This window comes from Cyanistes caeruleus, chromosome 29 (assembly GCF_971803275.1).
Source record: "Cyanistes caeruleus chromosome 29, bCyaCae1.hap1.1, whole genome shotgun sequence".
Classification (NCBI taxonomy): Eukaryota; Metazoa; Chordata; class Aves; order Passeriformes; family Paridae; genus Cyanistes; species Cyanistes caeruleus.
The window spans coordinates 3,188,052-3,211,753 of record NC_141729.1 but is presented as its reverse complement, the minus strand read 5'-3'; the positions used below and the strand labels follow the sequence as shown (position 1 = coordinate 3,211,753).

At 49.2% G+C, this 23,702-nt stretch overlaps 1 protein-coding gene across 3 annotated transcripts in view; it reads right to left on the bottom strand.

Annotated features, from left to right (window-relative positions):
* The window catches only part of LRRTM4 (leucine rich repeat transmembrane neuronal 4), a 151,414-nt gene extending 137,065 nt beyond the window's left edge, over positions 1-14,349 (bottom strand). Inside the window, exons 1-2 of one of the 3 annotated variants that reach the window (XM_086865373.1) lie at positions 13,367-14,349; positions 9,699-11,245 (exon numbers count right to left, since the gene is read on the bottom strand). In XM_086865373.1, the coding sequence (XP_086721499.1) occupies positions 9,699-11,245; positions 13,367-13,370 (1,551 nt within the window). In that variant the 5' untranslated portion in view covers positions 13,371-14,349. Of the gene's footprint in view, positions 1-9,649; positions 11,246-13,366 lie in introns of all 3 variants that reach the window. The other 2 variants (XM_086865374.1, XM_023940706.2) reach the window with 2 other exon arrangements.
* Positions 14,350-23,702: the final 9,353 nt, after the last annotated feature.

Sequence of the window (23,702 nt, the reverse complement as noted above, 5' to 3'; positions counted from 1 at the left end):
GATTTTAGCAGCTGGACGAGTTATTTCGTGCTGTGGAGGTTATTAACCTTTGGAACAAATTATCGGGGAAGTGGAGTTTGCTCTGTGAGTCCTCAAGTGACTCTCTGGAGGCACCTTTTAGTGCAGAGAAATTACTGGTGCTGGAAACAGTGAAATTTCTCAGGTTGGGTGGCCCTTGATAGACAAGGTGGCAAAGCAGGTGGGGAAATGCCTCTGCCCCTCTTCATTTTTTAATTTATTTTTTGTAAAATCAGAAAATCCTGGAATGGTTTGTGTTGGGAAGGACTTTAAAGCCCATCCAGTGCCACTGCCTTGCCATGTCACCTTCACTACACCCATACATTTGTGAGACTCAGGGCAAAATATCGGGGAAATATGAATTTTTTTCCCCGCTTTTCCTTATCGCCTCCATGGAAAACTCATTGAGGCAACGTTAATTCCAGTCCCTCACCTTTAACAGCAAAACAACAGCATCCAGACCTCACTCTCAAAAATTAATAGAATAAATTTGGGAGCTAATCATAAATAGAGAGAGGTTAATCAATTCCTCAGATTGTTGAGGAATTTATACACACTGGGACCTTTAATATATTCAACAAAGCAATAGCACCGAAGGAAATACCCATAGATTTTGTTTTCAAATAAAAATTTCTCATAATTCAAAATCGCCAGTGGGCTCCTTCCTTTCCTGATTTGTACAATTTGTGTTCCCACTGCAGAGAAACCACGCTCTGCCTTCATTTGCCTTCACAAGTGACATTGATGTGGCTTTTAAAACCAGCAGCCTAACGTGTGATTTAGAAGCTCTGAGAAAGAAAATTATAACTCTGGGGGAAGAAATGGCTGCGAAATTTCCATTGAAATCGTTGGATTTCACTCCGGGGACGAGGCAGCACCTGAGTGGCTGTAAGTCAGTCTCTGTTGCATCTGAATATAGGATAGAGTTTTAAAAGCACTAAACAGCCTTGTGCTAATGCCTCCCCAAGACAAAGCAGAGCTCTTCAGAGTGGCTTTTATGGCAGGAACAAAACAGGCGCGGCTGGAGGCCCTGGAGGCTCCAGACGATGCTTTTCCCTTTCATGCTGCAGCAGCAGCCAAACCCCAGCCCCGCTCCAGAGCCCCCACAGAGGCAGCAGAGAAAGGCAGGGCACCCCAGTAAGTGGAGGGGAGGGCAGGGACAGCGAGCCAGGAGGGATTTTCAAAGGTTCAAGGACTGGTTTCAATGCTCGGGTTCTAGTGAAAGTCAATGTGACTTTGCTTTGCTTTCTTCTTTTGAAGCGCAACAGTTTGCGATGAAGCGATCTTTGCCTGCTCACAATAAACTGCGGCAAGGGTTCACAACAGCTCCCAGATGCTGCTGCCTCATCCTGGATCCTCCTGCTTGCCAAATTCACAGCCAGGAGGGACATCCTCCAGTACTGGATAGAAGGGCTGAGTTTCCTGTGGAGAAACTTCCTCCAACTCGAGGAAACGGCCTCAGGTTGCACCAAGGGAGGGTGAGGTTGGATATCGGGGGAAGTTTCTTCCCCAGAAGGGTCTTCAGGCATTGAACAAGTGCAGTGGTGGAGTCTGCATTCCCAGTGGGATTTAAAATCCGTGTGGATGTTGCACTTGAGGACGTGATCCGTGGTGGCCTCAGCAGCAGAATCGATGATTTTTATAGAGTTCCTCCAACCTAAGCAATTCCATTTCAATTTCCAACCTTTTTTGATTCCACAATTGTGTAAATCCTTGAACCTTGCAGAGCCCTGGATTGTGCCAACCAGCAGGACACATGCCAGCACTCCAGAGCTCAAGGAACTGTGTGGTTTCCTTGGATAACTGGAAGAGGAGGATCCAGAGCAGCAGCCCAAGATCTGGCCTGGGGTTCTTCTGCAAATTAGAGCCGTAAACAGACCCACATTAAAGGGGAGCTGAGCCTAAGTGGGATGGTGCATGATGCCAGCCCGAGGTGTTCCCATTCCCATCCCTCCTGCCTCATCCCCACACTCCAGACAGAGCTGCTCTGACGCTGGGGAAGGTCAGAAGGGGAGCAGAGAGATGGGTACAAAGTCTTGGTCAGCTTCAGTGTTTGGAGCATTTGCTTTCCCATCCTTTGAGCTGTAACTGGAATTTGTTTCTAAGCCAGGTGTGATCCCATCAGGTTGTTCTGCCTTTTTCCAGTGACTGCACAGCAAAGCTGGGCCTGCCCGGGTGATTTAAACTGCCTCTAATGGCTTTGATCTGAAGGGTTGGGAGAAATTCCTCCCTGGGAGGCTGGGGAGAGGCTGGGATGGAATTCCCAGAGTGGCTGTGGCTGCCCCTGGATCCCTGGAAGTGCCCAAGGCCAGGCTGGAGCAGCCTGGGACAGAGGGAGATGTCCCTGCCCATGCGATTTAATGGAATGGGATTTAAGGTCCCTCCCAACCCAACCCATTCCATGATTCCATGGCAGCAACAGAGGAAAACGATGTCCAGACCACCAAGGCTTCTATTTCCATGAAGTTTGGGAGGAGGCAGGATGGATGGAGGTAAAATGACGACTAAAATACGTCAGTGTTTACTCAGGGAGTCCTGTCACAAGTGTGTACACGGAACTTCTGCCCTGGCCTCCAGAGCTCCTGACCTCCCATCCCGCTAAATTAAAGGGATAATGATGAAAAGCACTTCTTTCTCTCCTTGTCCCATAATGTGAGAAGTGCCTGGCAATTAAGCAGCCTTTGAGGATGACACTGCTGATTATTTCAGGACAATCAAGTCGGCAGAGAAATGGGGTTGGAATGGGAAGAGCGGTGTCACAGGCACAGTTAAACAATGGCTGGTTTGCCCGTCATTCCCACCAATTATTGCAGGAGGGGGAGACGGAAAACTATTTATAACCTGTCAGTCTCCAGAAACCACAATTATGATGATTTAATTAACACATGGAGAGGCTTTAGGCAATCACATCGTTCTAAATTTAAGGAGCAGCACATTTCAGGCCCAAGATGATTTAGAACATTAACAAATGCTGCTTGAACCGGGGCAGGAATTTGATGGCCTTGCTGGTTCCTTTTGGAGCATCCATCATGGCCCAAAGATAACCCCAGTGGCTGTGGCGGTGAAGGCTGGCAGCAGTGAGGAACCAGCAGGGATTTCAGAGGCTCTCACAGGAGGAGAAGCTGATTTTTAATGAGGATGGACTGAAAACCAGCAAAACCACACAACTCAAGTCGCTCCATCAAAGACACCCTAGGTGCATTGGAAAAGCCTGGAAAAATGGGGTTTGGGTGGATGAGAGTGCAAGACATGGAGAGTGAGCCTGAGCTTTCCCTGGACACCTCGGAGCTTGCACTCAGCGCCAAACAGGCCCTTCCTTGGCCTGGGGCCCCGGAGGAATTCCCAGTCCACTGCCCATGACAACACCACAAGTGATCCATGTACCAGGAGGAGATTCCTATTTCCTTGTATATTAAAAAACAAATCCTCCAGGCCAAGCAGCCTCTCATGTTATCCCTTCCCTGTGTACCACAGCTCCAACGAAGCAGAGCTCTGCAGCAGGACAGAGCTGACAACTCCCTGGAAACCCCTCAGCATCGATCCACTCATCTTTGGGTGGAGCTGGGAAGACCCAGGGCTGATCTGAGCTCACTTGGCTGTGCAGGGGACAGAGGTGATAAAAGCTGAGCCGTGTCAGATGTTTGTGTCTGCAGCCCATCCGTGTTCAGGGCTGGAACACCTGTCTGGGAATGGCACTCTGGGGCTCTGTAAACACGGATCATGTGGAATTTCTCATGTCCCAGCGTTTACACCACAGGATGGAGGGATGCACACATTCCTGGGAATTCCAATGATACCAGGGAAAGCTGGGGCCTGAACCACAATCCCAAGGGATTTGAAAGCTGTGTCTTCTGCCAGGGACAGATGATAGTCCAAAGGAATGTCCAGGAGCAGAGCAAACCATGAACACAGCCCTGGTTATTCTCAGCCTGCTCCCTGCCACTGCAACCACTGGATTTCAGAGAAAATTCCCAACATCCAGGCTCAGGTCAGCCCTGCTTTCCAGGACAGTGTCAGGAATATTTCCAGCAGCAGGACATTTCCTAATAAAATTGTTTGCCCCTCCCAGCATGTCTCATACTTTGCGCGTGTTTAAAATTGGAACACAACTGAACAATTCCTTCCCCAGTTCCGTGAGTGCTGCCCCTGCTGGCATGAACTCCACTACATTCCATTCCTTTCTCCTCCTTAAAACACTGGCAGCACATCTCAGGGTGCAAGCAAAGGCAGGGGAAGGGGGGAGAGCAGGGAAAAGGGAGCTGGAGAGGAAAAAGGGTGTCTGTCACAATTCCAGGAGTGCAGGAATCCCTCACAAGGAATACCAGGGGAAGAACAAGTGTCCCCTCTTGCACAAAGCTCTCCAGTGCAGCAGCCTCTCCATCTGAGCACCCTCACCATGCACAACTTAAACCACGAGGGGTCTGGAAAGTGACAGCGTTTGGGGAAGTTGGAAAAAAGGTGAGGAGGAAGCAGAGGGAGGATGATCCCTGCTGGACATTGTGCCTAAGGCTGGGAATCCACAGTGCAATCACAGAGCTCTGGTAATGAGCTGTCAGCCTCAGGACAGACGGAATGCAATGCCTGGAATCTGCTCAGGGAAGTTCCCAAGCTCAGGAGAATTTGGTGAGTTCAGCTCCTCCCTTTGCCTCCGATCTCTGCATTTTCCCAGGGCAATCCACTTCCAAGGTCTCAGCAGCACCTGTATCCCCAGCCCAAATTCCTGATGAGCTCCTCTCTCAGCCAGGCACCAGAGGAAGCACGGAGTAAGAGTTTCAGAAGTGTTCCACATCCTCCTGCATTTCCTTTCCAAATTTGCAGCCCTCAATTGCTGCAGGAGGCACAGCTGGCTCAGCTCCGCCGGAAACACGGCCAGTCAATTTTGGGAACATCTTTGGGAACTCTCACACTTTACAAGTGCTGAGCTCAGGGAAATTTTGCCCCTGTGCATTTCTTGGTACATCATTGGTGCCTCTCCAGCACAGCTCCCCTTGGGCCGGGGTTATATTTGCAATGCCAAGGGCAAATAAAGGCTCCAAGTGGTAAAAACTGCCCCTGGATCCCTGGAATGTCCAAGGCCAGGTTGGACAGGGCTTGTCACAACCCAGGGCTGTGGAAGGTGTCCTCACCCATGGCAGAGGGTAGCACTGGGTGATCTTAAACCCTTCCTTCCAAGCTGTTTTATGATTCACTGAATGCTAAAATGTGCCTTCTCTGAGCTGCTGCTCCCACGGGCAGAGCTCTGAGGAGCAGCACCGTCACCCTTCCCTTTCCTGACTCTCCCCACACCCCCAGGGCTTAGAACACTCTCCTGGGGCTGGTTCACCCTCAGTTTACAGCCCAGCACAATCTCAGGTTCCACAGAGGGCTGGGAGAGGAGAGAAGGAGCCTCAGCACAGAAGGAAGCAGAAGATCTCAGTTAACAGCGCTCATCCTCCCGTGTCCCAGATTCACTGGAAAGAAACCCCCGGTGCTTTGGCCCTGCAGGGAGCACAGAGGGCTGATGAAGAGTTCCTGCTCCCATTCTCCTCGCTTCTGCCTCCCAGGATCCCATCTCTTTGGGATGTCCCACCTGTGGGATCACTCCCTTTCCATTTCCCCAGGCACTGATGAACTCCTCAGCCACCGGTCCTTGCTCAGCATTCCTCACAAACCCCTCAGGCTGATGACCAAAGGAAATGCAACCACTGCTCTTAAAAATGTAAAATTCAGGCAGTCCTCAAGGGATTTCTCCCATGGGGTCACAACACCCTCTGAGCTCAGGCTGAGCCCCCAGGGCACCTCTTTTAATGCTGCATTACAGAACTGGAACCTCACCCTGAACCCTCTCTGGAGATGGAAACTATTCTGGTTTAGCCTCTCTGCTTCTGGTTCTAAGCAGCACCACGATGTTTAGTAAATAATAAACACAGCATGGCAACATTTCCCTTGAAATTAGGCTCAGAAGAAGGTCTGCAGCAGCCCACCACGGTTTAATTCCTTTATCAGTGTACTTCCTCCCAATGGAAAGAGGGGAAGGAGCAGAATTCTGACCGAAGGTGATTCTGTGTCTGATTTCAAACGTGTGAGCACAAGTGACAACCAGCCCCGTTTCCAGTCCTGTGGAGAAGACAGCAGAGCTGTCCCTGTGTGTGAACAGGTGGCTGTTTATCCACGGGGTATGGCCAGACATGGAGAGGGAGAGGTGTAAAAAGCGACCTCACAGCGCTCAGTTCACACAGAAAAGCTGTTCACCTGTCTGCCTGTTGTTTGTTTTGTCCCTGCCAGCCTGGGAAAGGGGACAGCAGTGACCTTCCAGGAGACAGAAACATTTTCCTTCTCCCCACACCAGCCAGCCATTCCCAGATATTCTGTGAGTGTGATGTGCATGAAATACAGAATACCATAGCTGGCGTTATGAAATCCCTTTTTACAGCTTCCAGATCTCCAGCAAATGTACAAATAAATGGGAAAGTGAGAGGGAGGGAGAGGCACAAAGCAAATCCCAGGCTGAGGGAGCAGCACTCTGCTAACTGGATGGCCAGAGCCAAAATCAGGAGCATCCAGTTATTTTAGCAAGCCTTGCCAAGAGACTAAATAGATGAGCCCAGGCCAGGTGTCAGTGATTATAATCCCACTGCTGCCAAAGTCGCTCCCGTTTGCAGCCAGCCTGCCTTTGGCTCTCTCTCCCCAGCACAAGGAATAATTCCTGAAGCAGGGACTGGGAAAAGCAGCCCCACCAAGCACAGCTGCACCTGCCCTGCTCCAGGGCAGCTCTCACCTGTGGGACTCTGCTGAATGCTCAAAACCTCATGGAATTTTAAAACAACACCGTCCCTGGAGCTGCTGTGGAGAGAAGAACCTGTGGAAATACCTCAGCACGTTATTCCCAGGCGGGTTCTGCCGTGGAAAATGAGCGGTTTATGGATGGGATGAGCTGGATGCTTCCATGCCCAAAATGATCCCTGTGCAGGTACCACAGAGGGAGTGGTACCTGCACAGAGTGCAGAGCAGAGGGATCTCAAAAATCCCTCAAAAACCACCCCACCACCCACAGCAGCGTCTGAGCAGGCATCCCTTTCCTTTCCCAGTTCAAATGGAACCGATCCATCACCCTTTCCCAAAACCACCCCCTTTTTGGGCCTTCAGCCACCCCCAGGCACGGGGGGTGAACACATGAAAGCAGACAATGCTTTGGGAAACGTTGCTAAAAGAAGTAAAAGCAATCAACTGCTCAGCAAAGAGTCCTGGAGCCTGCCTCCCTCACGCAGGTATCCAGGCACTCCTCTCCCCTCTGACAGCTTCTTTTTTTGGGAGAAACCTCGGGCTGAGCACAGGGAATGAGCCAGGCAGCCCCGGGGGAGGATGGGCCTGAGCTGCATCACACCTGCACAAAATAATAGTTTTCCACAAGTACAGATAAATTAGGAAATAAAGAGGGGTTCCATTTCCTATTTTTTTCACCAAACACAAACCCCTTCCACTGCTGAAGACTCTACAAGGGTTTTTTTTTACCATTTTTAAGTGCTGTACAGTGAATATCTCTCCTTTTACAAGTGGAACCTTGTAGCTATGGAGACGCAGAATGTCAAATCCAAGCTGAAGACAGGATTTCAGTGGGGGCTTTGGGTTGCTACATGTGCCTTCAATGATCTGCTTTCCATCTCCTGAAGTCTTTATTATTCTCTATTATTTATTAGTCTGTAACAGTGTGCAAAGAGCCACTGGCTGCTCAATAAGGACACAAACACGGAGTGGCCTGTCAGACACAGCTCTGGGGTGTCCTGCACAGTCTGATTTACACCCAGGGGCACCACAAACCGCCTCTCTCAGTCCTGCAAGGTTGTCATCAGTTTAATTTAAGCCAAATGAAACCGTTCTGGTGCAGCCACAGCACCTGGAAGCCAGGTGAGCTGGGGTCCCCTGGTGTTTAGTGCTGGGTGTAACAACCACGGCCACCTGGGGAATTACGCCACACTGACCTCGTGTTGCTGCACCTGGGAGGACTCCTGAGCCTCGCAATTACCTGCTGTAATCCCAATTATCCAAATTCCAGTCTCCCAAACATCGTCCCTGTCTTGTGTGATGCAAAAGGCATTAGGGAGGATGGTGTCGTTACCTGTATGGCAACTCGGTTATCACGAGCACATTCATCTGTCTGCTTACCACCACGGAGCAAATGAAACCACATTTTAGTCAGGCTAATGAAACCTCAGTGGTGTCAAACCTGAGCATGAAGGGGACACATGAATGCTCTTTGTGACAGCCAGAGGAAATTCAAAATGACTTGACCATCACTCATTTTCTACTTGTGCTGGTAACAGTGAATAAACCAAACCGCACACCTTCATTCTGCATTTCCTGGAGCAATGACAGGGACATGGCAGGTTTTCTGTTCTGTTCTGAAGACAACACTGCTCCAGAGAAAGCAATCCCAAACCACTGCATTTTTCTTCCTTCCCCTTAGCTCCACAGTCCAAAACCATCTGGGGAGTTCAGGTGGCAAATATGAAACCTCTCAAAAGGCGCCCCATTGTCAGAGAGTGAAAACGTTGGGTTTTGAACAATCCAGATCCAAGAACTGCAGATCCCACTCTGCTCATCTTCACCACACCTCCCACAGCACCTGGGCTCAGAATTCCCACAGCCAATCCCAACCTGCACCAAGGGGTGGGAATAAGCTCCAAGAGGCACATGAAACACTCTCAGTAGAACATCCACAACCAAGGAAGCAAAGTCCACCTGGTGCCACATCACAAGCCGGATTAAGTGACCAGGACTGCAGTGGAATTGTGCAAATCCTCCTTTGCCAGCTCTAAATAAGCAGCAGAATTCCAGGCAAACCCATCCCCTGCACCCACAGCAGTGGAGTCATTGGCAGGAGAGCAACAAAACAATTTGGAATTTCCTTGCAAAGCTGGACAGCAGAAGAGAAGCGCTGAGAGCTTTTCCTGATTGTGTTTCCCATGTTGCTGAGTCAAATCCTGACACGGCCTGAAGATTGTGGAAATCAACTCCAGCAGGGCTGTCTAAGCCTCCACTGATCACTGAAATGAAATTAAACCCTCCAAGAATCCCCTTCTCCCAACCCAGACATTTGCAAATGTGCTGTTTGACAAAGGCTCAAGTCCAGAGGAGCCTCTGTGCTCCTGCTGCTCCAGGAAAACAACTCCAAGATCCTGCTGCAGTCCTGTTGTCCCCTGGTTTGCTCCTGAACCAGATCAAAAATGCAGGAAATCTTTGGCAATAACATGAAATAGGCCATAAACCCCTCAAGATTTGATGTGAGGTCTGGAGAAAAGAGGTTTCCATATTTAGTTTTAAACCAGAAAAGGCTCTTAAGCTCCTCTGTATCTACCAATCCATTAAAAATAGGATTCTCTTGTAGCCACAGCTCATCAAATGGGTGCAAACAGGAGGAGACCAACACTCCAGATGCCTTTATCACAGTTGTTGACTCCAACTTAATCGCTTTTTTAATAAGTCTTAATTATTCAAAATAATCACCATCCCTTCCCTGCCTGTTGTCATTTAACGCGAGAGAACCTTCTACAGAGCAAACCCCAAAGCAGGAAAAAAAACAACCAAAAAAAAGAACAAAATCTCATTAATCTTTCTAATATTTAGAGATACCTCAAGAGCTTCAAACATTTACCTCTCCTTCCCAGCAGCTGAAATGGTTTTAGGAGGATCATGGTTCATACCTCGCATTCCCTGGAGCCAGAGATGGTGTAGGTGCAGGGTCCAGATCCATTAACGGATACATCCATGGTCTCAGAGTTTGTTGGCTTGTAGTCCACGTAATATTCCTGCAAAGGGGAGTTCATTTGCCTCTCCGACTCCCGGGCCTTTTTCCTGCGCCTCTTCATGAGCGTGTGCTGCTGGAGCTGCTTCATGCTGGCAGGATAACGCTTCCAGGACACATAGATGACCAGCAGGATCATGGCCACGGAGAGGAAGAGGGCCACGCTCCCCGCGATGATCTTGTGGAAGGACACGTGCTCGTATTCCGGCTCCACCGCGGGCGTTGGGATGTCTGCGGAAGGGCTTGGCATCGCGGATGTCGGCTGGTGGCTTTCCAGTTTGGAAACGGTGGGTTTGGGGATGAACAGGGGTCTCTGGGGGGTTTGGGGGGCCTGGTAGGACCTTTCGGTAGCCACCACCTGGATTTCGGCACAGATATTATAGGTTTCCACAGCGTCGCTCACCTTCTCGCCCTGGATGTGTTTGGGGCCTGCACAGATCATGGTACTCTCCTTATTTCCCTTGAAATTCTTAAGCCAATTAAACAGGGGGCAAATGCTTCGAGTACATTCCCACATATTCCCGGACAGAGTGATGGAGATGAGTGAGATCCACGTGTTGATGGTCTCCTGGGAGATGTTGGTGAGTTTGTTGGAATCCAGGTTCAGCTTTTGCAGGTTGGGCAGGCACTGGAAGGTGCCGGGCTCTACCCCTGCGATGTCATTGCCCGATAAATCCAAGTTGTGCAAGGAACTCCATGTCCACGTCAACCCCTGGCTGATGGAGCGGATCCTATTCCACTGCAAGTAAATGGAGCGGAGGTTGAAGAGCCGCGGGAAGTGCGCAAAATTGATCTTAGAAAACTGGTTGTGCTCCAAGTGGAGCTCCGTCAGCTTCAAAAGGCCGGCGAAGGCGTTGCGGGACAAGCTCCGCAGGCGGTTGTAGCCCAAATCCAGGAAGTCGAGGTTGCGGCAGTCCTGGAAAACGCGGATGGGCACCGTTTTCAGCGAGTTGGACCTCAGGTGCAGGATCAGGAGCTTGCGGAGGCCCTTGAACTGCTCCGCCTGCAGCACCTGCAGCTTGTTGTAGGACAGGTCCAGGTTGCGGAGGTTGGGCACGGGGTGGAAGGTCTTGTTGTGCAGGTGGGTGATTTTGTTGGAGCTCAGGATCAGCTCCTTCAGCCGGCGGATCCCCTGGAAGGCGTCCTCATCCACGGAGCTGATGTAATTGTGGTCGAGGTACAGCCATATCAGCTGATTGAGGCCCGCGAACTGGTGGGATTTCAGCTTCTGGATGCTGTTGTAGCGCAGGGACAAGCCCTGGGAGCCGCCGGAGATGTTGTGGGGGATGTCTCGGAAGGCGTGCGACTCGCAGTACACGATCTTGCCATCGCAGCGGCAGTTCTTGGGGCAGGCTCGCTGAGCACCTGCCAGCCCCGCCAGCAGCGCCAGGGGAAGCAGCCCCAGCAGCACCCTGGAGCCTCCCCGCTGCTTGATTACATGGAAACCTGCAAGATCCGAAAGGAAAAAGGGCCATTGGAAAACCTCGCAGATAAATTACCACATCACCGGGGGCTCGGGGACAGCCTGAGCCCAGTGGGGGTTTGGGAGACAACCTGTTCGCCTCCTGCCTCGGCTCTTTGTGGTGCAAATCGCCGTCCTTGGAGTGCCTGCCTGGCCATCTCTCCTGCCCCCACCGCCACCAGAGCCCCTCGGTGGGGCTTGCGGTCCCCCAGGAGCAGCAGGAGCCTGTTCCCTGCCGGCTGTGCTCCTGTCCCCTGGCTCTCCGGGGAGCTGGGGTGTCCTCAGCGCTCCGTGCCGAGGTTTGAACAATAAACATATTTGTCAAGTCACTGTGCTGGATGCTCCATAGTGCTGGAAGGAAATGAGCCAGAGCTTCTGCTCCTACGTGCTGCTCAACGTGCTCCTCAAGGAAAGCAACCGCAAGTCCAGTCCCCCCTGCCCAGATTACCCCAGACAGAGTGAAATCCACTTCTCCTGGAGTTTGATCCATCTCTATAACATGTATTTATATAAAATGAGGCATTAAGTAAAGGTTTTACTTTTTTCACTGAGTGATTCAGGTTTAAGAGTAGCTTTAAGTAAAACTCGTGGGGGTTTATGTACCTAAAATACAGAAGTAGATGCAGAGGAACTAAGTTTGTCCATACAGAGGAGTGTACCAGGAATGCTGGCATGGGACCCCCATGCCAGGGAAAGGTAGGAGATGTCGTCCTTTCAAATGAGCCTCTGCCTAAAAACCCATGCTCATTTAAACTCATCCACATATGGCTGTCAATAACCTAAACAGTTATTAATTTGAATTAACCCAGTAGATGGTGAAAATACCCACCCCAACACTTCCAGATAGCAGCAAACACAGAAAGTTTAAAGGGGGATATTTCTCTTTATATTCCCCTCTCTTGATTGATTTTAAGGGTTCGCCTTTAAGATGTCATGTTTGTCATGCAGCAGCAGCGCTGGGTGTGAGGACATATGTAATAATTGAATATATAGAATCCTGAATAATTATGAGAGGGTGTGGAGGGGGTGTCAGAACCCCCAACACCCATCTGCACGCCCGGAATAATTTTAGGGCTGCTGCCTCTGTCCAGAGTTGCAGCCTTGCTGAGAATGAAAATGCATTCTTCCAACAGGAAATATTTCAAGGGCTCATATCTCCTTGATAAATAATCACTTTATTATTTGCCACACACACACACACAAAACCAAGCCAGTGCTGCCGGGTCTTTAATCCAATTTTAAACTGGGGGGGGGCAATTTGCAAAAATAATTCCTGATCTAGAATGCCCCTGCCTTCCACTTTAATGGGTAGATTTGTAATTTAAATCCTCATTTTTTTGCTCCGTTCTCTTTGCCAGCAGCAGACAGCTAGAAATATGTTCTGCCTGTTACAGACTCGGGGGCTGGGGAGGGGGGGAAGGAAGGAGGGGAATAAACCTGTCACACTCGGAAAAAAACCCCGACTGGCAAATGACTGCTGGAAATGTAGCAGAGGTACCAGGGGCCTCTTCAAAACCACCTATACAAGAAACAACTCCCCCCTCCCTCCCCTCTGCCTCTCACATCCTGCAAAGTGCCACCGCCACCCTCCCTGGCAGCCCGGCTGCTGCCGGGGGCCCGGGAGGTGAGGGCGGCAGGAATTTGGGGTGAAGACGGCAGGAATTTGGGGTGAGGGCGGCAGGATTTTGGGGTGAAGGCGGCAGGAATTTGGGGTGAGGGCGGCAGAATTTTGGGGTGAGGGCGGCAGGATTTTGGGGTGAAGGCGGCAGGATTTTGGGGTGAAGGCGGCAGGATTTTGGGGTGAATTCGGGCACCGCCGCAGCTCCCGGAGCCCGCGCAGGTGCGGCTCACACAGGAGCGGCTGTGCCCCTGGCTCGGGGCAGGAATTCACCCCAGGGCTCCACTGCGGGAGGAAAGGTGTGTGTGTGTGCGCCTGGAGGGGGGGACGAGGGCTAAAAATACAGCGGCGAGTGCAGGCAGTGAGTCACCTGGCAGCGGAACGCCGCTGCCTCCCGTGCCCCCCCGCCACCGGCGAATAATCCAGCTGCAAAATCCACCCCACAGCTGCAGCTGTGCCAGCAAACAAACCACAAAAGTTCACTCACCCATCCTTTTGTCATCAATAACGTCCTCCTTCGCCTTCCTCCAGCTGTTTTCTCCTCTCTCTTCCAATTTTTTTATTTTTTATTTTTTTTTTTTATCCCTTTCCCCTCGCCTCTCTCTTTTTTTCGAGCCCGGTTCCTTTGCTTTAAACCATCAGCATCTTCATGTCACAGCCCGGCTGCCACTCGCCCCGCCGCCATCCAGCGTGCCTGCCGGGAGCCCCACAAAGTTCCCCGGAGAGGACCAGCGAGAATTTTGGGGATGAGGAAGGGAAAGGATAAGGGAAGGGGTTGGGGGTGGGGAAGACAGGACGAAGGATGGGGGGAGTGTGGGGGGTAGGGAGGGACTCTAAGCTCTGAGAGCCATTGTGGAAGTCATCAGAGAACCGGCGGCGTTAAGTGGCAATCGGCGAGAAAAGCCGGAGCGGGCGATGGAGGCGAACCAACTTCTCTGGGAGGAAGGAGCAAAGCTCTGCCGGAGCCTCGCATCCCTCATGCTGCTGCCTTTTGCCATCGCCGGGCACAGCGATCCATCCTCCTCCGGCTCCCGGAGCAGACAGGGCCTCCCGTGCCAAGGCAGAGCCCGCTTCAGCAGCCCCGCAGGCTCGGTTTATCCATTTAGCTGCTCGGGTTTAAAGTGTTTTGTAGCTGTGCTGAGAGGCAGCTCTCGTCTAATTCCGAGGCTTTCCAGAGAGCGATGATGCTCCGGAGCTGGCTGGTGCCGAGGCTGGAGTTTGTGGAACACCGAGTGCCCTCCACTGGAGAAAACCCAACGCGCATTAAAGGCTGAACAAGTGAGGCTGTCATGGCTCTGCAGACTTTGCTTCCCTCGGAAAAGAAAATTAAAGACACAGCATTGCCTTGCCCACCGTGCTCCCCTGCCAGAGCCCTCCGCCTCCCCCGGGTTGTGGAATGTTTATGGTGTGGGATTTTCGGACACAGGCGCCAAAAAAAACACCTGCTCCCTTTGGGATTTGCCAGCCTGAGCTTGTTCTAATCCACCTGACCTGTGTATTTGGCTTGGGAAAATTCTAAACTGTTCTTCCTTTTTTTTTTTTTTTTTTTTTTTTTTTTTACCTGTATTCCAGGGGGAGGAGGGGGCAGGAAAAGGAATGAAGGAATGTTTGCAGGTTAAAAGTGAGAATCTTGGTACGGGGTTGAGGCTGTATCACACCGATCATCCCCACAAAAGGTATTTGTTTTGAGTGCAGGCAGCAACTCCAAACGTAAACACTCCTGCTGCGGCTGGGACAGGGTTAATCCCCTGTCTCGTAGCATGTAATTTTTTTCTTTTTAAATCTAAGTGCCTTTTAGTCAGAAAAACACTGACTTCGATAAACAAGGCAGAAGTGAAGCTGCAGAGTCAGTGACACCTTTTTTCCTCCTGAGCTGCTCTCCCGTGGGGATCCTGCAGAGCCAGGCTGGGACCCAGGTGTGTCACCTCAGAGGTGTGTCACCTCTGCCTGTGTCCAGCCAGGTGTCCAGGGCTGGGATCATTCCCAGGGCTGGGATCATTCCCAGTGCAGCAGGGCTGGGATCATTCCTAGGGCTGGGATCATTCCCAGTGCCCAGGGCTGGGATCATTCCCGGTGCCCAGAGCTGGGATCATTCCCAGTGCAGCAGGGCTGGGATCATTCCCAGTGCCCAGGGCTGGGATCATTCCCAGTGCCCAGAGCTGGGATCATTCCCAGTGCCCAGGGCTGGGATCATTCCCAGTGCCCAGAGCTGGGATCATTCCCAGTGCAGCAGGGCTGGGATCATTCCCAGTGCCCAGAGCTGGGATCATTCCCAGTGCCCAGAGCTGGGATCATTCCCAGTGCCCAGAGCTGGGATCATTCCCAGGGCTGGGATCATTCCCAGTGCAGCAGGGCTGGGATCATTCCCAGTGCCCAGAGCTGGGATCATTCCCAGTGCCCAGAGCTGGGATCATTCCCAGGGCTGGGATCATTCCCAGTGCCCAGAGCTGGGATCATTCCCAGTGCCCAGGGCTGGGATCATTCCCAGAGCCCAGGGCTGGGATCATTCCCAGTGCCCAGAGCTGGGATCATTCCCAGAGCTGGGATCATTCCCAGTGCCCAGAGCTGGGATCATTCCCAGTGCCCAGAGCTGGGATCATTCCCAGTGCCCAGAGCTGGGATCATTCCCAGTGCCCAGGGCTGGGATCATTCCCAGGGCTGGGATCATTCCCAGTGCCCAGGGCTGGGATCATTCCCAGTGTCCAGGGCTGGGATCATTCCTAGGGCTGGGATCATTCCCAGTGCCCAGAGCTGGGATCATTCCCAGTGCCCAGGGCTGGGATCATTCCCAGTGCCCAGGGCTGGGATCATTCCCAGTGCCCAGAGCTGGGATCATTCCCAGTGCAGCAGGGCTGGGATCATTCCCAGGGCTGGGATCATTCCCAGTGCCCAGAGCTGGGATCATTCCCAGTGCAGCAGGGCTGGGATCATTCCCAGTGCCCAGAGCTGGGATCATTCCCAGTGCCCAGAGCTGGGATCATTCCCAGAGCTGGGATCATTCCCAGTGCAGCAGGAAGGTGTCAGAGGGATGTGGAACAGGGGCAGCTCCCTGAGCTGGTTCTGGAAGCCTCTTTACCCGGGATCTGTGAGGATTGGAAGGCTCAGGGCAGTTCCAGGATCCCACAGGGACCATTTCTGGCTCAGGCACACTTGGGTTGCTCAGAGGGCAGCACTGGACTGTTCTTAACAGCTTTAACAGCTCCTAAAACTTGGATATTTGTGCCATTTCCATCCCCCCACCCATACTAAACACCCCCATCAGCTATTTGGGGAACAACTCCCTGCCCAAATCCCACTCCAGTTGCCAAAATGGTGCCAGTGCTTTATTAAGTAACTCATGAGCCCACCATCAAGTGGTATTTAATTTTTAAATATTTGAAATATTTCCCACTGTGGCCCAGTCCTCCCTGCTCAGCATTCCCCAGCCTGGGGGTGTCTGTGGGCCACTGATGACCCCACTGTGTACCAAAAAGAGGTTTGGGGTTTTGTACCAAAAAGGAAACCTGCAAAAATCTCAAGGTCAGATTCCAGCCCCTTCCATCCTAATTCCTCATTCCTGGCTCACTGCTTGCCCCTGCAATCCATCCCAGATGGAGTTACCCCTGGCCAGCCCCAGGATCCAGCCCTCAGAAGGAGCAGGAAAAAGACTGGGACACAGAATGGGTCAAGAGTTCAACTCCATTCCAAAAAATAAATAATAATCCCAAAACAATCCATAGAAACCAACCTGTCCTCCCCTATATCTGCATCCAGACTGCATCTGCACCCACACTGCATAAATATTCACTTCTGAATAAAAACCCTTGCTTGGTTTGTTCTGTTATGACAATTTGTCGCTACCTATAGATCAGATATTCATTTGCATATGAAAAATATCATCATTAATCACTATTTTTATTCTGGGTTGGACAGCAGCACACACAACTCCCTCAAACAAGATTCAGAACTTAATTATCATAAGTGATGTTGAAAATACCTTTCCCATATCTCAGTTAACCCCATCTACATCACAGCCAGGAGAATTGGAGCAGGAATTCATATTTATTATTCCCAATAAATGTAAAAGCTGAAGTGTGCAGTTATTTATTCCATCTTGGACTGATGATTCTCCAGGATGGGTCCATTTGAAGCTCTGCCAGCTCTGGGAGTGAGCAGAGCAATGTCCACAGGATCCCATTTCCAGGGATGTCTTTTCCCAAATCCTTGGATCCTACAAGAGCTGAAGCAGCACAGCCATGAGATCTCCTCCTGCCATGGACCGAGCCTCAAAATCCCACATTCCTTCCAAAAGGTGGACATGATTTTGCTGCCTTAAAAATCCTGTGATGCTCTAATGGAAAATTTCGTGAATTCCAAGGCAGAAAACTTGAGGAGCTGAGCTGAAGCAGGGGAGCTTTCACTCCACGGCACAAACGCCACCCCCTCCTTTTTTCTTTTTCATTTTCCATTTTCTGATGAAATAGAAAACAAACCCACTTGAACATTTGCCAAAGGAGAAGAGACGGGGAAGCTTTAATCAGCCTTAATAAGGGACTCTGAGCTAAAAACACATGGAAAGGAGGAGGTTTCAAAGGCTTTTTGTGGTTTGGTTCCATTTCCTTGGAGCAGGGAGAGGGGTGAAGATCCCTGCCCGGAGAGACCCGGAATGTTCTGAGCGCTCAGCTGAGCCTGCTCCAGCTGGCAGAGCTCCCTCCCACCCCAGCAAGGGTTACCTACAGAAATTATCCATCCTGGGAAGGACCTTGGGCTCTGTGGCTTCTCTTCCAGGAAAATGGGTCTGCACAGGGCTGATTTTGAGTTGTCATTATTTTATATATGAATGTGTTTATTTACTTATGTACATTATCTATTAATTTATATTTTATATATATATATATATATGCACAAATATTATGCATATATTCCATGTATTTTTATATATTTGTATTTGTATTTTTATGTATTTGTATTTCTATACATTTGTATTTTTATTTCTATATATTTGTATTTTTATATATTTGTATTTTTATATATTTGTATTTGTATTTTTATGTATTTGTATTTCTATATATTTGTATTTTTATATATTTGTATTTTTATTTTTATATATTTGTATTTTTATATATTTGTATTTGTATTTTTATGTATTTGTATTTCTATATATTTGTATTTTTATTTATTTGTATTTTTATATATTTGTATTTGTATTTTTATGTATTTGTATTTCTATATATTTGTATTTTTATTTATTTGTATTTTTATTTTTATATATTTATATTTTTATTTTTATAAATTTGTATTTCTGTATATTTGTATTTTGATATATTTGTATTTCTATATATTTGTATTTTTATTTTTATATATTTTTATTTTTATATATTTGTATTTTTATGTATTTGTATTTTTATTTATTTGTATTTTTATTTTTATATATTTATATTTTTATTTTTATAAATTTGTATTTCTGTATATTTGCATTTTGATATATTTGTATTTCTATATATTTGTATTTTTATTTTTATATATTTTTATTTGTATTTTTATATATTTTTATTTGTATTTTGATATATTATGTTCTATATATTATATATATATATATATATATATATATATATATATATATATATATTTGGGAATACCTGTGCCTCATCAATGCTTTTCAACTCCTCATGAATGTTTTTTTAGGTGTCAGGAAAATCCACTCACGCCAGGGGTTTATTCCACAAAGGAGACAGAGGAGTCCTTCACTCGAATAAAGGGAGAGAGTTCACGGGGCTCACGCCCAGGGGATTTTCTTTCTCTCAGGGTACAGCCCCCCTTTTATCCCAAACTCCCACCCCACGTTGGGCTCTTCCTTTCCCCAGCTGTGCCAGGGAAATTTCCCGAATCCCATTCCCCCTGAAGCTGCTGCTTTTACCCCAAAGCTGAGAAGTTCAGGCTCGTGCAGACCCCACCTGTGTCAAACCCAGGCTGGGCCTGGTGAGGAACCTGCTGCTCAAATTTAACAGGGACATCAGGAGATGTTTCAGAGATGTTTACACCCATCAAATTGTTTGTGAAGACACCAGCCCACATCTTCCCTCTCAGTGGGATCAATGGTTTGAGGCACATGAACCTAAACCCCAGGATTAACCACCACCAGCTCAGGGAGGGTTTTAGGACATGGAGAAGGTGTTTTTCCCCATCCTCCTGACCGCAGGAGCGCCGCACTCTGTTAGCATTCATCTCCAGTGGATGGTTTGGTGATAAGGCCTGCTTGGAGTCAATTTATCCGGGCTGTGTACACTTCCCTTTTAATTTGGCCTCATTCTCCAAGGATGAAACAGATCCACAGCTCAGGAACCGGCCGCTGACAGAGCAGCCCCTGTGCAGCTTTGTTCCAAGGGCTGCAGAACTCACACCTTGGGTTTTCCTTTCCCCCCTCTCCCCACGGCTGGTAAATGATGAATAAATTAGCAATTTGCGTGTAATGGCTGGAGCAGCTTCATTAATACCCTGTCAGGGTGTGCCTGGTACAACTTCTGACATTGAGGCTCTAATGTCCTGTGAATTATTGATGGAAGTGCTCGAGTCCAAGTTCTTATCTCCAGCTCTTCATGTGCTAAGTGTTTAATTGTCAACAATTCATGACCACTGCCTTGGGCTGGTGCATTAAAACCCGAGTGCAGCAAACCCCTCTGGATTCCTGGGGGGGTTTGTGCCCTGTGGTGTGTACTAGCTTGAAAGCAAACCAGTGGGAAATCCCAAGTCAGAACTACAATTTACTAGGAAAATTAACATGAATGCAACAATACAGAAACACTGACAGGGTCAGAATACAACCTGCCAGCCTGTTGGTCAGGGTGTTGGTGGCAGTCCCATTAAATGGTGGCTGCAGTCCTGGAGTGGCAGATGTGGTTCTGTTGAAGCACTGATCCTGTAGAAGGATGTGGTTTCCCTCTGAAGGTCTGGTGGTGTACATGGGTCCTCTGGGAATTCTGGATAAGGCTCCTCTGGATAAAGCTGCCTATGGTGTTCTGATTCTCTGGGAATCAGCTGGGAATGCTTGGCTCCTCCCCTGGGCAGAGCATTCCCAGTGGGATGATGGAATTTTCTCAGTCCTGCAGTGAGGCTCAATGGCCCATTGCCAGAAGAGCTCCCCTGGAGGGAGGATGGGTCTGGAGGAGATGAAGAGCACTGCCACAGCTGGTTTAACAGCTGGCAATAGAAACATCCTTTTGGTTACGTCTTGTAACCTAAGACCGTGTTTTGTTCTGGATGCAGGATGTGCTGGGTTTGCTCTGGATGCAGGATGTGCTGTGTTCATGCCCTGTCAGTGTTTTGTTCTGGATGCAGGATGTGCTGGGCTTGTTCTGGGTGCAGGACATGTCAGTTTTTTGTTCTGGATGCAGGACATGTCAGTGTTTTGTTCTGGATGCAGGATGTGCTGTGTTCATGTCCTGTCAATATTTTGTTCTGGATGCAGGATGTGCTGTGTTCATGTCCTGTCAATATTTTGTTCTGGATGCAGGATGTGCTGTGTTCATGCCCTGTCAGTGTTTTTGTTCTGGATGCAGGACACCATCAGCAGGTTCCTCTGCCTGTCAGAGACACAGAGAATTTGGGAGCTAAAGACATGCAGAGGCAAGGGGAATGTCCCATGTGACAGACCTTCAAGGGATTGATGTGCCCAGAGTGTCACAACAAATCTGCTGCGCTGGGCCGGTGCCTCCTCACATTCCCTCCATGGCTCACCTCTCTGGTAGCCCAGCTTCAGAAACGAGACAACTTCTGAAGTTTTTAAACAAACTTTACCAGGGGTTTTGTTCTTCTTCACCCAGGGGAAGGGATTGGAAGGTTTTTTTCAAGGGGCTCTGTTCCCTGGGCCTGAGGAGCGTCACATCTCAGGACTGGGAGCTGCCCGAGGATGCACAAGGGATAAGTGACCATTCACAGACATCAATGTCCCAACATCCTTCCTGCTGGGTCAGGGACACCTGGTCTGGGAAAGGATCAATAAAAGAACCAAGAGTGAGGACCAAAAGAAGGCAGAGGGATCAATGACCAATAGGAAACCAAATACTAAGATCTTGGGACTTGGGACCAATGAATATTGAACCAATAAATTTCTCAGGCCTTTGACTATGTAATTCTGTGAAAAATTGAGTGAAGAGCCCTGTGTGATGGAATGATTTTCTCTGCACAGCCTGGAATGCCACACATGTGAATCTTTCCTGTGGTTTCCATTTGTTCAGGAACTCAGAAAGGCTTTCTTAAATTTCCCCCCCTTGTCACCCTTCCCCTTCTGCTGCTGCTCACAGGAATCTTCCAATTTCCATCAATTCAGGACCCCGATGGCCATGAGGGCAGAGACCTCCTGCAAACCCCTGGGCTGACCACCAGCTCCACGTGAAAAGAGCTGAGAAGTTTTGCACAGACCTGACATATGAAGGAAACACCAAGAGAACCACCAGGAAATCCTGCCCTGCCACTTCTCATTATCCCAGCTCTTCCCAGACAGGTTAAAGCTCCCATTCCAGAGGCTGAGCATCCTTCACACCCATTGACATCAAGGGCACTCAGCTCCTCGCCAAATCAGGCTTTGCTTCCTCAGAGTTACCCAAGGAGCCTCTTGTAAGAGAAGGATTGCACTTGAAAATAACAATGGAACATTTGTTGGATGGGGGGAGATGCTCAGAGCAGCTCCTCTTCAGCTCAGGACCCAGGTGAAACACCCTGGGGTCGAGATTTTCACTCCAGATCCTCTTCTTGATCCCTCTCCAAGACAAGTGGGGGTTCATCCCCCTTCCAGGAAGGAGCCTTGTGTTTCTGACAGGATAAATAGCTTGGACAATGTGTTTCCAGGCTGTTATATTTCGTATCACTCTTTCAGGATTAAATATAGAAAGGGTCTGCAGAGAGAGACATTGTAGGACAAAAGAGGAAAGAAAGGGAAATTACCCAAAGCAGCTGTTAAATCACTAGAAAAAGGAAATCCAAGCCATAAAAAAATATAAGAGAACAGGAAAATGGGGATAAACCCATTTAGAAAATAAACCACCTTATCCAGAAAAGAGAGTCCCAGTGATGCCCATCCCTGTCCTCTCCATGGAGGAAATCCCTGTTATCCCAAACTGGATAATTGGCTGGATAATCACATCTCCAGGACTCAGCCCGCACCCAGCCTGGCTTGTACAGAAATCTGAGCCAAAAATTCCTGTTCTTTCAGGATTCTGCTGCGTGTGCCTGTTTTGGATAAAATCAAACAATGCCACACTCTGAGGGCTCGGCGCTGCTGACCCCTGAAGCAGCCATTTAGCAGAAACCACAAGCAAAAGCAAAAATAAAAGTAATTTATTTAATTTTGAGCTTGCAGGGTGCTAAATAAGCTCTAAGGGTGACAATTAATTGAAGAGGCAGCGCTTCCTGCCAAGCAGGGAGAACCCCACCTCTCCTTCGCCTCCAGCTTCTCTTGTTTGTGTGACAATGTCAGAGTTTTCCCACTTGGAAAGCCAAGGCAGGGCCTGGGAGCTGGGATGATTGCGGGATGCTCGTGTTTGCCAGAGCACACAAAATCAATTGCAATTGTTTGGGTACTGGGTGTGTTTAATGGGGGTGAAAAGGTGTTCCACAGGACTTTTCCAATGTGTTTTTTTAACCCTGACAAATCCCTTAAGAATTGTACATCCCTCCTCTCCCCGGGGAATGCAGGGAGCTGCTGGATCTGCTGCAGGTGAAGCCAAGCTGGGTTTGGACAGCGCTTAAAAACCACCAGCAAAACCCCAAAACAATCTGCGAGAGAGAGAAAAATTGATTGGTTCAGGAAGTCAATCGAGTTCTCTGTTATAACAGATTAAATACAGAATTACTCAATTAACTTCAGATTAATTATGCCTTTCAGGTAAACACAGTGACCATCATCTTTGCTAACAGGAGGCACTGACTCTGAGGGGTCACAACAACTTCACCAGGGCTCCGAAAGCCCAGAACAATCCCTTTTCCACACAACCCAAACATTCCCCATTGCCAGGATACACAATTCCCAATTCCCATCCTGTGCTGAGGGCTTCACCCAAACCCTAACCCAAACTCTAAACCTAACCCAAACCCCAACCCTAACACAAACCCTAACCCTAACCCAAACCCCAGCCTTAACCCCAACCCTAACCCAACCCCAACCCCAACCCTAACCCAAACCCAAACCCCAACCCTAACCCAATCCCCAACCCTAACCCAAACCCCAACCCTAACCCAAACCCAAACCCTAACCCAAACCCCAACCCTAACACAAACCCTAACCCTAACCCAAACCCCAGCCTTAACCCCAACCCTAACCCCAACCCTAACCCTAACCCAAACCCCAACCCTATACACAAACCCTAACCCTAACCCCAACCCAGACCCCAGCCCTAACCACAGACAACTCTTTACTGCACCACCACGCAGACAAAACCTGATCTAAACCCCAATTATTTCCTTTCTAGAGCCCCGTGAAGCCCCTGCATGCTGGGGAAACAGAAATGGATTACAAGAGGCCATACACAGAGTCAATATTTCCCTCCCATCCCACACAGCTCCCAGAGCACGAGATTTCTTAGGGCATGGCTGTAAAAACACCAGCAGGAGATGTTGGGTAACATCAGCCTCACATCAGGCAGGAGCCAGCTCCTGCCAGGACTCACAGGGTCACGCCAGCTCAGGAGAGGGTCGGCATTAATTAGCTTTGCTCACAGACAGAACTAATAATCTGTGCACAATGTGGACACAGCTTCAGGAGACTGAAGCCAACACGGTAAAAAAATTTGGGAGGGACTTCTCAAGTCTGTCTTGGTGTTAAAAGGTCAATGGTGGCCAACCCCAGCGGG